General features: G+C 36.2%; 1 protein-coding gene across 1 annotated transcript in view; it reads left to right on the top strand.

Moving 5' to 3' along the window:
• Window positions 1-12284, top strand: part of LOC129580575 (junctional adhesion molecule A-like) — a 54322-nt gene extending 42038 nt beyond the window's left edge. The window contains exons 5-7 of the mRNA XM_055471154.1: window positions 2587-2714; window positions 11194-11365; window positions 11455-12284. Coding sequence (XP_055327129.1) covers window positions 2587-2714; window positions 11194-11365; window positions 11455-11615 — 461 coding nt within the window. The 3' untranslated portion in view covers window positions 11616-12284. The remainder of the gene's footprint in view (window positions 1-2586; window positions 2715-11193; window positions 11366-11454) is intronic.
• Window positions 12285-12594: the final 310 nt, after the last annotated feature.

The following is a 12594-nucleotide window of genomic DNA, read 5'->3' as shown; positions in this document are numbered from 1 at the left end:
CATTTTTCTTGAATGAATGCGAGGATGGATGCTGCCATTCAATCGTCGAAATAGAGTGAATCATTGAGTACGCCAATGGAATGGTCGTACATTCTTGAAAAGTGGGTTAGGTCCATATATCGATCATTCGCTCCTTTGAAACGTCAGTCAATGATGTTCATATTTTGCCATTTCTCTTGCAGTTATGTGTAGGTGTTTCGACGATATCAAGCCGTATGAATCAAAATCTGTTTGCCCGGAGCAGTGCACGTAAAACTTGCATTGATTTCATCGGAAAGGAGAAGATGAGGCAAAAATGCCAAAAAAACACAATCTGAAATGTTTCATATTTCCACAGGCAAAGTTTGAAACAAACGAATGTTTTCTTATACTAGTAGCTAAAAGTAAATTTTGTTATCGAAGGTTATTGATTTACGGCAAACTGCATTTATCGTAGTTTCCGTTGGAGGTTGTGTGTTATGTTATCAACCAGAGACATACGATTTCTTTTGTGGGGAAATCTCCTGAAAAACCATCATTGAAAATGACTGTACAAAGCCGAATGCAAACAGACACACAAAAAGCCAATCACGAACTTTTTAGAAACATGAAAGAAAACATTTTGTTTGTGTTTCAGTCGATTTTTTTTTTTGCCAATGTTTTCTTTAATTTCAACTTTTCGACGGAACTGGTAATGGGAAAAACACTCTCTCACACACATACACACACAAACGTAGATAAGCTCAAACATATCGATTTGCTGAACACAAGTTTGATGTAGAGGTAACGAAAAAAAAATGAACGAACGAAAGCAGAATGCGATAGCAGAAAAAAAACTATAGCAGCCGAATTACATTTTCTAATCGAAAAGTTTTCTGACTTCCGTGTTTTTCACTTTATTCGACTTTTTATTTGTGTTGTTTGAGGTTTTACTCGACATTATTAAGCTTCACCTGAGTCGGTAACGTCTTCTGTGATTTTGCTTTCGTCTCACATTCCATCATTGAGTTCATAATTTATGTATGTCGTAGGAAGCGTTTCTTCCCACAATTTTCTCTGCCGTCTATCACATTTGATTTTGTAAGCTGCACACAAACTTACACAAGCCGCATGGCTTCAGTGCAAACACACGTATACACGTTGCATGCAAGCGATTTAACAAATTGCATAAAGTGAAAAATTAAATCGATGAAAGTGGAAGAAATAAGCATGCAGCTCGCTAAAATTCAATTTAACAAAAATCAAAAACTAACCGCAACGTTAATTAATTTTATGTAGTTTCACATAGCATTAAATGCTCAAACCCAATCCCAAAGCCAAAATGTATGCATAACAACAACAACAATCAAAGTGTTTGAGGAATTTCTATATAACTTTTCTACATTGAATTTGATGAATTCGAGGAATTTTAAGTGCTTTGATGAATTTTCCAACCGCATTCTTGGAATCCATCGAAATACCAAAGATACACGGAAATGACAAGGCGAACATCTACATCCTGTGTTTGAACTTAGAAATTAAACATATCCGTTGTTTGTAGTGCAGTAAATTGCTTGAATACTGAACAGCGTGATATGAGCATGAGAAAATCAGATCAAGATGCACAGCTTGAGAGATGAAAAAGAGACTAACGCAATTCTCTTCTTTGATTAGATGATATATATTTTTTTCATCTCATAAGAGGCAAATATGCAGAGCTGACATAGGCACCTACGGGGTTCCGGCACTTACTACCTTGGGTGCGCACCTAGTACTATTCAAATAAAATTTTGAGTATTTTTGAGTTTGATGTATTTTTTTAAATAAATCTATGATATTTAGATGATGAAAATAATCAAATTCCAAAACATCCAAAAATATTGTGAAAAAAGTGTTTTTTAATAGTACTAGGTGCGTACTCAAGTAAGTTCCGGCACCCCGTAGGTGCCCATGTCAACTCTGCAAATATATTCAAATATACTTCTTCCATTCTTCCTGTGGGCGTGTTGTCAATCTGAAAAACAATTCCTGCGCTTTTTAGTCTGATCGTTACATTGAAATATTATACACAGTTTATCGAGTTTTCCTCTTGGTTTAGAACGAAAATTCGGTGATACCATTTATTCACGGTTTTATGTCGCTCAATAACTATAGTTCATCCACTTACGTTCTCTGTTCACATCATCATCATCATAATCAAATGTAATAGCATAAAAATATGTATAAATACGTTTATAAATATGTGGCGAAAACATTTTTTGTATCTATGACTGATAGATAGAAATGTATGGAGAATTTATTTTCTTCTCTTCCTCTCTGTGGAATGAAGCAAAAATGCGATCGGTAGGGAAAAAAATTCCGGAAGAGGATTTGAAGAATATATTCAGCATTATGTGCAAAGGCATGAAGCGCAAATATCTGTTAGTGTATAAGTAAATCTAAAACCAATATTTTCCATTTGTCAAAATTGAATTATAAATACAGAATATCGCTCAGGCATACTTTCTTTTTGTTTCATTATTTTGGGCCAGAAAAAATGTATACATCTCATTTTTATTCTGTCTTCTTTTTCTTCATGTGTATTTATGTTTATCGATAACTGATGTGCCGGATGTTGGGGATTTGCAGAGCCCGCTGCAACAATTTTGGGAGGACCCGACTTATATGTGGATAAAGGAAGCACGATAAACCTAACGTGTACGATACGTTTTGGACCAGAACCACCCGGCTATATATTCTGGTATCACGAAAACAAGGTGAGTATCATTTGTCTGCATTTTTACATTAGATTTTCGGTACAGAGTTTTTTTTTCCCTGCCACCAATTGTCATCCATTCTCATTGTGGCATTCATTTATTTGGTTTTACGCATTCAACACAGCCCGCACTAAGCTCTCGGCGTAATAACGAAAATAATATAACGATACTGAAATTATTTTCATTTCGATTTCTTGTGTGTGCACCAAACGTTCCATATGCGCTGTTTGTTTGTGTATGTGTGACCAGCGACGATAGTACTTTCTTCAGTTGGATGATGAAAAACACACGACGTTAGATTTTCGCCAACATCAGTTAATAGGATTAAGTATTGCTAGAGCTTGAATCATTGCCTTTGGTGAGAAGAGAAAATGAAAGAGATTTGATGTGTGTGTGTATGTGTGTTGTGTGTGCGGTATTGTGAGTCGGAAATCGTGCAAATGCTGCGAGCGCTTCGCAATGGTGCGTACAAACGAAATGTGTAGGTGCGGTCGCTTCGGATAACACACGATTTTATTTATTTCGATTGCAAGTGGTAAATAACAATCATAGGTTTTAGTTTTGCTTTTGCTCAGTTTTCCTCTTCTGCTGTTCGAATGATTCCGAAATTTATTTGTTAGTCTTTTGCTTTTCTTTCGTTTCCAATGTATCTCAAATCTCCCTCTCTGTGTGCGCGCTTTACGCGCTCGGTAGCACATTGAGAATTTCTTTTCCATTCCGATGAATGAAAACCGCAACATATCTGCCCAGTATTTCGGTGTATGTTATTTCATTATGTGTTTTACTTGCTTCATATCCTGTTTATCCAATTTGGATCTGTCGTTGGTCTGCATGCTTAACGTCTTTGCCAATATTTATCCGATGCCGAGAACTCTCTTTCGACGAATTTCGTGAGCCATTTTTCTGCTTGGTATTGAAAATAAAACGAGGCGATCAAACTGAAAACGTCCAAATGGATTGAACCATAGCAGGATGAGTCAATTGTCTGCGTGTATGCGGTAACGAATAGAATTTATTTTCTGTCAAAAGACCTATTTGTGAGACTTAAAGCAGACACATACCGCACACACACACACACAATTCACCGAAGAAATTATTTGCCATATTATGTCATTTTGTTGTGCAGTTTGTTGCTACTAAAGCATGAACAATACTGTTGTATCTCTGCGACGAGATTGCGATATTGCTACTCTGTCCCTCTTTCTGCCGTAGTCTTTCTTACTTGGATGCGAGAAAGCACGGAAAAGTCAATTTCAAATGCCTATTTATCGACCGGCAAATAGAACTTTAATGTCGGCAAACTTATATCGTTGTCGATGTTATCGTGAAAACCACATTAGGCAGAAAATACCTCACATGCCTTTGCACTACAAACCATTTGATTTGATTTATATTCGCACACAACACAACGCAACACAACATAACACACACACATGCACACACATCGACCCAATAAATAAAACTTTGCCAAGCGATTTCGATGCTATGAGCTTATCATCACCCGCTCGAAGTGCCAATACAAACAGAGTCGCACTAACAAATGCGAATTACTCACTCATTCGAGCGTTTCAAGTGTTAGCCACTATACCGTGTGTGTATTTAGACAGCATCCATTATTATTAGATCGCAAAGTACATATAATTCAAAGACAAAATGTCGTTCGACTTCGAGCAATTTATCTTGCGATACTCCTCGTTTCGCATTTGATGGCGCAAATGGTTTCTCCTTATACATCGGCGCTTCGAATTGAATTCGGATTCGGATTCGAAGAATGAATTCTTCAACTATCCCAATATCAAAACTATTAAACTTATATCAAATCTCAATTTTAATTGCGGATTCTTTTCTCGCTCAAATTAATTCTCGAATGATTGAAGCACTTGAGTTGCATCTTCTCATTTCGCGAAATGAAAGCGGCAAAAAGAAATGTGCAGTGCCAGCAATTAAGCCAGCTAATGAAAATTGCATCGTGTAATGATAGCTTACAAATGAAAGTTATGCGATAGCACGGAATCGTTTCTGTGAACCACAATAAAACGAGCAAATATTGGAATAAGAGCAAAACCGCCGTAGTTTTCGCTTCAACTTCAAGTTCTTCGCAAATATCCTTTGCTTTTGCTCGCTCTCTTTTTCGGTTGATTTCTTTTCAATTTTCGATCATAAAATCAAGCGTGGGCCAGCAACTATGGTACGATATTCGATTTCCAATTTTGAGTAAAACACTTTCTACGTAGCGTAAGTGCTTCAGTGTAGAATGGAAAGGGTAGGGTAAAAAAAAACGCGAACGAACGATCCGAAAAAAGACTATGTGAAGTATGCGCTCATTTTTGTGTCATCATCAAAAGTTCCATAATTTAAAAGCATTAAACTTTATCTTTTATTCGCCAAGTTTACTTTATATTGTCGTGTAATTCATTACCGTTCTTCATAACTAAGTGCGCGCTTAAGCGCACCGCGAAAAATGAGAGATGATGCCTGACGATGATAAACTGCTTCGAAATGAACACTGACAAACGAGTCTGTTGCAAACGCGAAACTTTAACGAAAAAAAAGAAGAATTAAAACGGATGCCCGTGTAAAAACGTCATCGTTGCAACAGCAAGATCTTCCGACGAGAACCGCAAAGACTTGGTGTGATATGTACTAGTTTCATTGCATAGATCTGTATCGCATCGACCATGCAAAAGCATCAGCTGCGGTGTACAAAGTTTGTGATGTCAGTGCAGAACAATCGTCGCTCTGGGATGCATTAATTATTGTTGAACATTAATTTGTTTCGAAAATTAAGTACATATTCTTCAATTTTCCATGCATGAACCGTTCTTCTTTGTTTGAGAAGCGAAAAACATCGCGACGGAAATGAGTGCATCAAGTAGAAGAAATAAACGCACAAAAACACGACGATCCACTCAATGAAGAATCTGTAGCTCGTATGGCATTAATTTTGAAAAATGGTGCACACCATTTGCCCAACATTACCGCTCATTATATGAAAAGGTGGAGCACTTTTTACCCCATAGTTTCTATGCAATATTTTTTATTGCTGATTTCACGGTATAAAATGAACAGTTGTTGTTGTTGTTGTTGTTGTTGTTGCTGCTGCTGTTGCGGTTGTTGTTTTTCTCACACTCCATATCTTCAGCTTTTTGTGAACGCATATTATTCAATATTTCGCATAAAATATAAACATAAAGTGCCGCGTTTTTTTCTCTCTCACTTTTTCTCACACTCGCGCCGTGCGATGCAAAATTATTATGCCATGGAAAAGTCAAAAGAATTATAAGGGTTCGGAATGTTGTACTTTCGGCTCTGAGCACCAGTATAAGTGCACATGAATATATGTTTGTGTTTATGCAGAATTAAATTGAAAATTTATTACCACCAGGTAGAGAAGCGGTGGGGAGATGCATTCAAGTAGTTATTTTTCATGCAATGGATAACAATAACGATATCACAGAATAATTATAATTCATTCTATGGCAATATTTTTGAAAGCTCTCGATGCTCTCTCTCCTCGTGCACCGCGATCGCTAACTGTTGCCATTGTGCGTTCGAAAACAAACACGTTCCCAATATTTTCATATAGGAAAATAATAATCAAACGTGTATCACGCACCAAAATAAAATATTTAAACAATTGGTTCAACCATAAACACGAGTGAATGAACCTGATGGTGGAATAAACGAGCTTTAAAACTCGCGTGAGAGAGAGAGAGTAAAGTGTTGATGATCCCAAAGTTTATATTTGAAACGATTTAAATGCAGAAATGTTAAGGCATTTGCTGGTCAAACGGCCCATTTTTTTTACGACAACAGCTTGAACAATAAAACTTTGTCAGCGCAAACGTACACACACACACAAATGGCATCACCATCATCATGAATTAGTGTGCAATAATAAATTCGGTGTCCGGATATTTAACGCACTGAAAATGATTGTTGGTTCCATTTTGGGTAACATCACTTACCAAACGCACCAAATAAATAAATTAGTTCATGTTTAATTTTAATTAAAATTCGCAAATGGTCTCCACATTTTCAACGACGTGTTTTTTTCCTGGCGAAAAAAGTTGTGCCGCCATTTTTCCACCATTAAAAATGCATTCGGCATCGCAGAATGCTTGTGGTTTTTCGCTGTATGGCCGAACGGCCATCATTGTTGCAGTTGTTGTTTTCTTTTCGATTGATTCCATCATATTTAAGCAATTTGAATATTAAAATCGGATTCGAATGCTGTGTGCACCATGCGTCACTGTAAATTAATTTTTAATGCATACAAAGGAATCGAAATTTTGAGCTTAATGAAATTCGATGCGAATTTAATAATGAAATGAGTTTTACGACTCATTTCCGTGCGAAAATGGAATTTATTTCATTGTGTCGGAATTGTTTGAATATTTCAATTGACAGAAATAGATTAGCGCATTGTTTTCGGAAAATCAAAGTGGAAAAAAATTGTACGATATGAATTTTATCAGTTAATTGCTGGAAATGTTCGATGGCATCGTTAACCATACTAGCCTTGTATAGATATGCATGCTCGTTATTACGGAGAGTTGTCCGTGATGGGGGTTCAACCAATCAAATATTGTAGCTTAAATTCTAATAAAAAGCATTGCTAAATTAATCCGATTGGAGACTGGATTCGTTTAACTGAAATGTCGCCGTCATTCAGCGACGAAGAATACCTCTTCACTGGTTTGCACAAATGCTATCTATCAATCTTAGCCAATTGGCTACAGCCATGTCAAAGCTATAATTTTCATATAGGCCCTTATGTAACCAAATTCCATGGTGGACAAAGTGAACTGCGTTCATAACTGCTTCCAATGGCCAAACGATGGCATTTTAGTTTCCAATGTAAATGTCCTATATTTCGTAAGTACCCCTTGATCTTGTTCAACTTTCGCTTGACTTGAAATTAAACGATGTGAAACACCCAAGAGACATGCTCTGTTATCTTTTGCAACGGTTGTGTGGTTAACGATAACTTGTACACATGAAATTGTACACCATTGAAAAAGTTTTACTGTGCTCGTGGTAGTGGTGGTAAGAAGAACGAACGTACACACCCAACACTCTTGCACAAAATTTCGTTCATCTTGTGTACAGATTACAAAGTCTTTTGCTTGCATAATTATCATTTATTTCATGTGCATGCACTAATATTGTTGCCAATAAACTCGAGCTCATTGAGCATGAATTGCGTAGCAACGGTACGACCAGATACGCATCAAAGCAACGAGAGAAAGAGACAGAGCGCGCCCATATAGCGTATATCAAAGGAGACAATTGTTACAAAGTGACAAAGTTTCTTTGTCATTTCACTTATCTGTGACACATCGTTTCTCTAACTACAAAGAAATACTCAAGAGACTGTAGCATATTGCTATCTGTTATCTCCCTCATCGTGCACTTAATTTATGGAATTAAATTCTTTGGTAATAATTCAAGTTGATTTGGGAACACTCTTATGCAACCTCATTAAAACATAATTGCTGCTGAAATTCTGACGCTGATGTGGGAGCAAACATGGACGCATATATGATTCATGCATAATACATACATTGTGAATGAGCTGCTCCTCTTAATTTTAGGCCGATTGCTAGCGCCAACAAAAATGAGCAAAACTCAGTTTCGAAAACTGACAGCTGCAAAAGGAAATCTCATTTCAACGGCATGGGCAAATATAAAATGAAATATTCTAAAATTGTGTGTAAAATTAATATGTCGTCACTAAACAAATAACGCAATGTTTGCGTTCGCAACTAAAACCAACTGTTCTGTCACCGAAGCGGCAAATGAACAAATCAAATTACACACATACACTCACATGCACAGCCTTTGCACCGATTCTTCCCACTTCGTCAAATGATTCCGTGCTCATGGTGGAAAACTGTCCGTATTCATGAATATAAAGTACGAGTTGGTGATGTGTTCACCTCGCGTGAATTCATTCAATATATTCCAAAACTATTTCATAAGCTCAAAATTTTTCCGCACTTCATATTGAAAGTGTTACTACACAAACGGAGAATGTCATATTTGGTTTCGTTTTCTCCGTTGAACATTCTGCGATGGTTGGCTTGTTATTTTTGCGCCATGTCGTGCATGAATTGTGGTAAAAATCATGAGATGAAACCAGTGAATCTATTTACAATCTAATGTAAATCTGGTGATTCAAGTGTCTCTTCACTTGGGATTTTTGGGGCGAAATCGTAATGCAATTGACACAAATTTGCCAAACGAACGACAAGGACGGATAAAGAGTGAGTGAGAGAAGCTGAATAGAAGCTGAATAGAAGAAATAAAAATGCTTTAAAATGAAAACACCGAGAATCTCGTCAAAATTTGTTTAGTTGGAAATAGTAGTGAATGTAGATGATATTATATAATTTCATTTGAGTTATAACTTTGGATGTGCCATGTGATAGCATCTTTTCGTCGAATGGCAAAAGTTTTCGGTTTTGAAAGTGAAATTCAATTAAGTTTAAATTGATTTGCCGACGGTAGAAGTTCTGTGAATCGGGCGGCTGCTATAAGTCTTATTTGTCACGATTGTCACTATGATGATATGGAAGAAGTTTGACGTGCACGCATACAAACTGATGATTTGATATGCTCTATTGAAATTTCAACAATAATAATTCGACTATGCCACTCATGCGATACACACACGGCATGCATGCGCTGTTGTAGCTTATGTAATTATAATAATGATGGTAGATTTTTACAAAGAATGGCACTCGCCCATTGACCCGCATGCCACCTGCCGTCATCGCATTACATAACTAGAGACATTATTATTCAATGAACTCCACTGTTACCAAGGTAGAGATAATCATTTGACGATTCTCGACGGATGACTGCCACACCCATTGATGCAAATGATGTCTTGTGTTTACCAAAAATCAAACACGAAACGAATAATGAAAAAATAATTAAGCGCACGACGCTTCAAGCGATTATCCGAGTTCATGAAAAATGCATTTACCTGTTGATGTAAAACCGTTTAAATGTGTAATAGCCATTTAAAATGAACGCGATTTGGTGAATTTTAAGGCTTCGCCCTATTATTAATGACGGAAAATATTATCACAACGCTTTTTTTTTCTGTTTGATGAATGCACCTCAGCAATGGCTGTGTATATTTAAAAACATGAAATGGATCTGTGTTACCTTTTTTTTGTTGAAAAACAACGGCGCTTATTAAAAAAAGCTTCAGACCGTAATTATGACGCGGTTAAAAGTGGAGGTCGTGAAAATCCATTTATTTTTTTCAACACTGAATTGAAATGCAAAATGGTCTGGAGTCAATGACGACAGTAAAGTATGTATTTCATTCCATTCGGCTGCATTTACATTTATTTATGATATTTCGGGAATGGCGAACAAGAGGAAACGCGGCGGAATGAGAGAGAGAGAGAGAGACGGAAAACTAATTCAATCAAATATTTGAATAAAATACAAGAAAATCGTGGGGTTGTTTTCAATTCAAACGGTTAAAAGCAAACATTCGCCTTGATCCGGTTTGAAGATAAATGTGTACACAGAAATTGTCGATGGGAAATGATTTTGTTGTATTTAGAGTTTAGGACAGATGAAAAACATCGAAAACATGCACAAATATAAATAGAAATTGTTTTGCCTCTTGAATTGCTTCTATTAAGAAATTATTGTCTGTATATTCTACATCGAATGTCATATCTCACGGAGATGGAATTCACTTCAAAAGAAAAATAATAATAATATCAACAAGCGGGAATACGAAGCGGGAAAAGCACAGTCGTTACATACTTATTTACTTGGTAGCAACTCGTTTAACCAAGCTTGCTTTAATCAACTCAAATAAAGTGAACTTTTGCTATGCAAATAGAGCAGAAATACGCAATGTTTCATTTCCTTATTTTCTCATGAAAAAGTGTCATGCGAATTGAATTGAATGTTTCTGATAGGGCTTTTGATACTAGGAGAATCAAGTATCTGTTTTCTCTATTCGTACTGTTCTAAAATCGATTTCCATGACTTCTCTTTAATTCAATCAATTCAATTCCAATATCTAGTTATTAAATTCAACTTTGTGGTTCCGACAGTTCATTCAAACAACTAGATGTAAAGCCATCTGAAGCTTTCGCTTTAGCTACTAAATGCTTTCTCAATCTTTATATATTCATTGAATCGGTAAGGTGAACACTGTTCAGTCATGTCTGAATGGTAGTAGCCAGAAGTTAATTGCGATGTTTCACCATTTCTGTTTGTTATCATATCATTTTCAATGGGATAACTTTATTTGATCTTCGATTGAGGCCAGATTCATTGAGTTTCAACGAATTGATGTGAGCTTTTGGTGAAAACAATAAACCGGTGCATTTCAATTGAACAGCTTAAAGTTCCGTTTTCTTCGAATCAGAATTTGTTTTTCAGTCATCTTTGTTTGACTTTGATTGAAATTTCAATTGTATTTCATTCAATTTTGCAGGAAATCAACTATGACGCACCACGAGGTCGCGTTGCCGTAAGAACGCATTCCAATGAATGGACAACATCATATTTGTTAATCAATGATGCTGACATCACCGACTCGGGCATTTACGTGTGCGCTCCAACGAGTGGCGGTCGAACGAGTATCAAAGTTCATGTTTTCCTACACGGTAATTTCTGATTTCGTAAACAAACAATACAAATCTACAAATACAGCATTCTCAAGCAAATTGTCCAATTGTATCGATTTTATTTGCAGGCGAGCGACCAGAAGCAATGCAAACCGGCACATCAACCTACATTGCGAATAATATAATGCAAACGATCATGATTAGCATCATCATTAGCACATACAATATATTCCAAAACTTCTACTCGAGCATACTATTCTCGAAGCGAATACCTGATGAAATCACATGACATACAATGGCAATTATTCCGAAAATTGTGGCACAAACGTCATCTGTTCTCCGACTACGACAACCACATGTGATGCGTGTCCAACAACGGTGATAGAATCAATTGTTGGAATCTTTTAGTTCTTAATTAAAATTTCTCTTTTGGCTTTAGCTCGTTACAATTCTAATTTCATTTCAATTAAGTTTTCGATTGCGAGTGAAAAAAGAAGAAGGAAAAAAACACAAGTTTGACGAGATAGAATGACCAGTTTTCGGTTAGGGAGAAAAACTACGAATAAAATGTCAAGAATGGGATCTTGTAAATGGTCTCAAACACAGTTTTGAATACAAAACAAAGCAGAAAAAATCATTGCGAGCGCGCACAACAGCGCACCACTTGTACATAGCTAATCAAAACTATACATGTTAATAACAGAAAGTCTAGTCTATTTGTAGCTATAATAATAATAATAATAAAATCTATGATGTTCTACACTCATATGACGTGTTTATCAAATCAAATCAAATCAAAGTATTACCAAGACAAAACAGTTTCCAAAAATGTTAATCATATTTATAACATTGAATTGAATGTTTCAATTTAGTCAGCGTATACACAATAGATGTAACATACGAAATTCCATAAAGAATCACATTAATAAACGTACGATAATATTCAGACAGAAAAAAAGATGAAATTGGTCGTTTCAATTCGCAGAACTTTGCACATTTCAGCATTATTACAATTCGTAGCAATGGAATAAAGATGACAACATTGTATGGGCGAATAAAGGATTCTGAGCTCGGAGCTACTACACACATACAAAGCGGTGGTTTGTGGTGTTATGCTCATTGTGTAAGTATGCAATGTATATGATATTCGTATTGTTCTTTTGCGAAATTCATTTTACTTCCCCGGAAAAAAGAAATTATTTTTCATTTTGATTTGACGCAGAAAAGACCGAAACCACTTTTAAACCATCCATGATAATCAGAACATA

Source organism: Sitodiplosis mosellana, unplaced genomic scaffold (genome assembly GCF_009176505.1).
Source record: "Sitodiplosis mosellana isolate CC-2019 unplaced genomic scaffold, AAFC_SMos_1.0 Smas_scaffold_1, whole genome shotgun sequence".
Taxonomy (NCBI): Eukaryota; Metazoa; Arthropoda; class Insecta; order Diptera; family Cecidomyiidae; genus Sitodiplosis; species Sitodiplosis mosellana.
The sequence above is the reverse complement of the archived record's forward strand: the minus strand, read 5'-3'. Positions and strand labels throughout refer to the sequence as shown.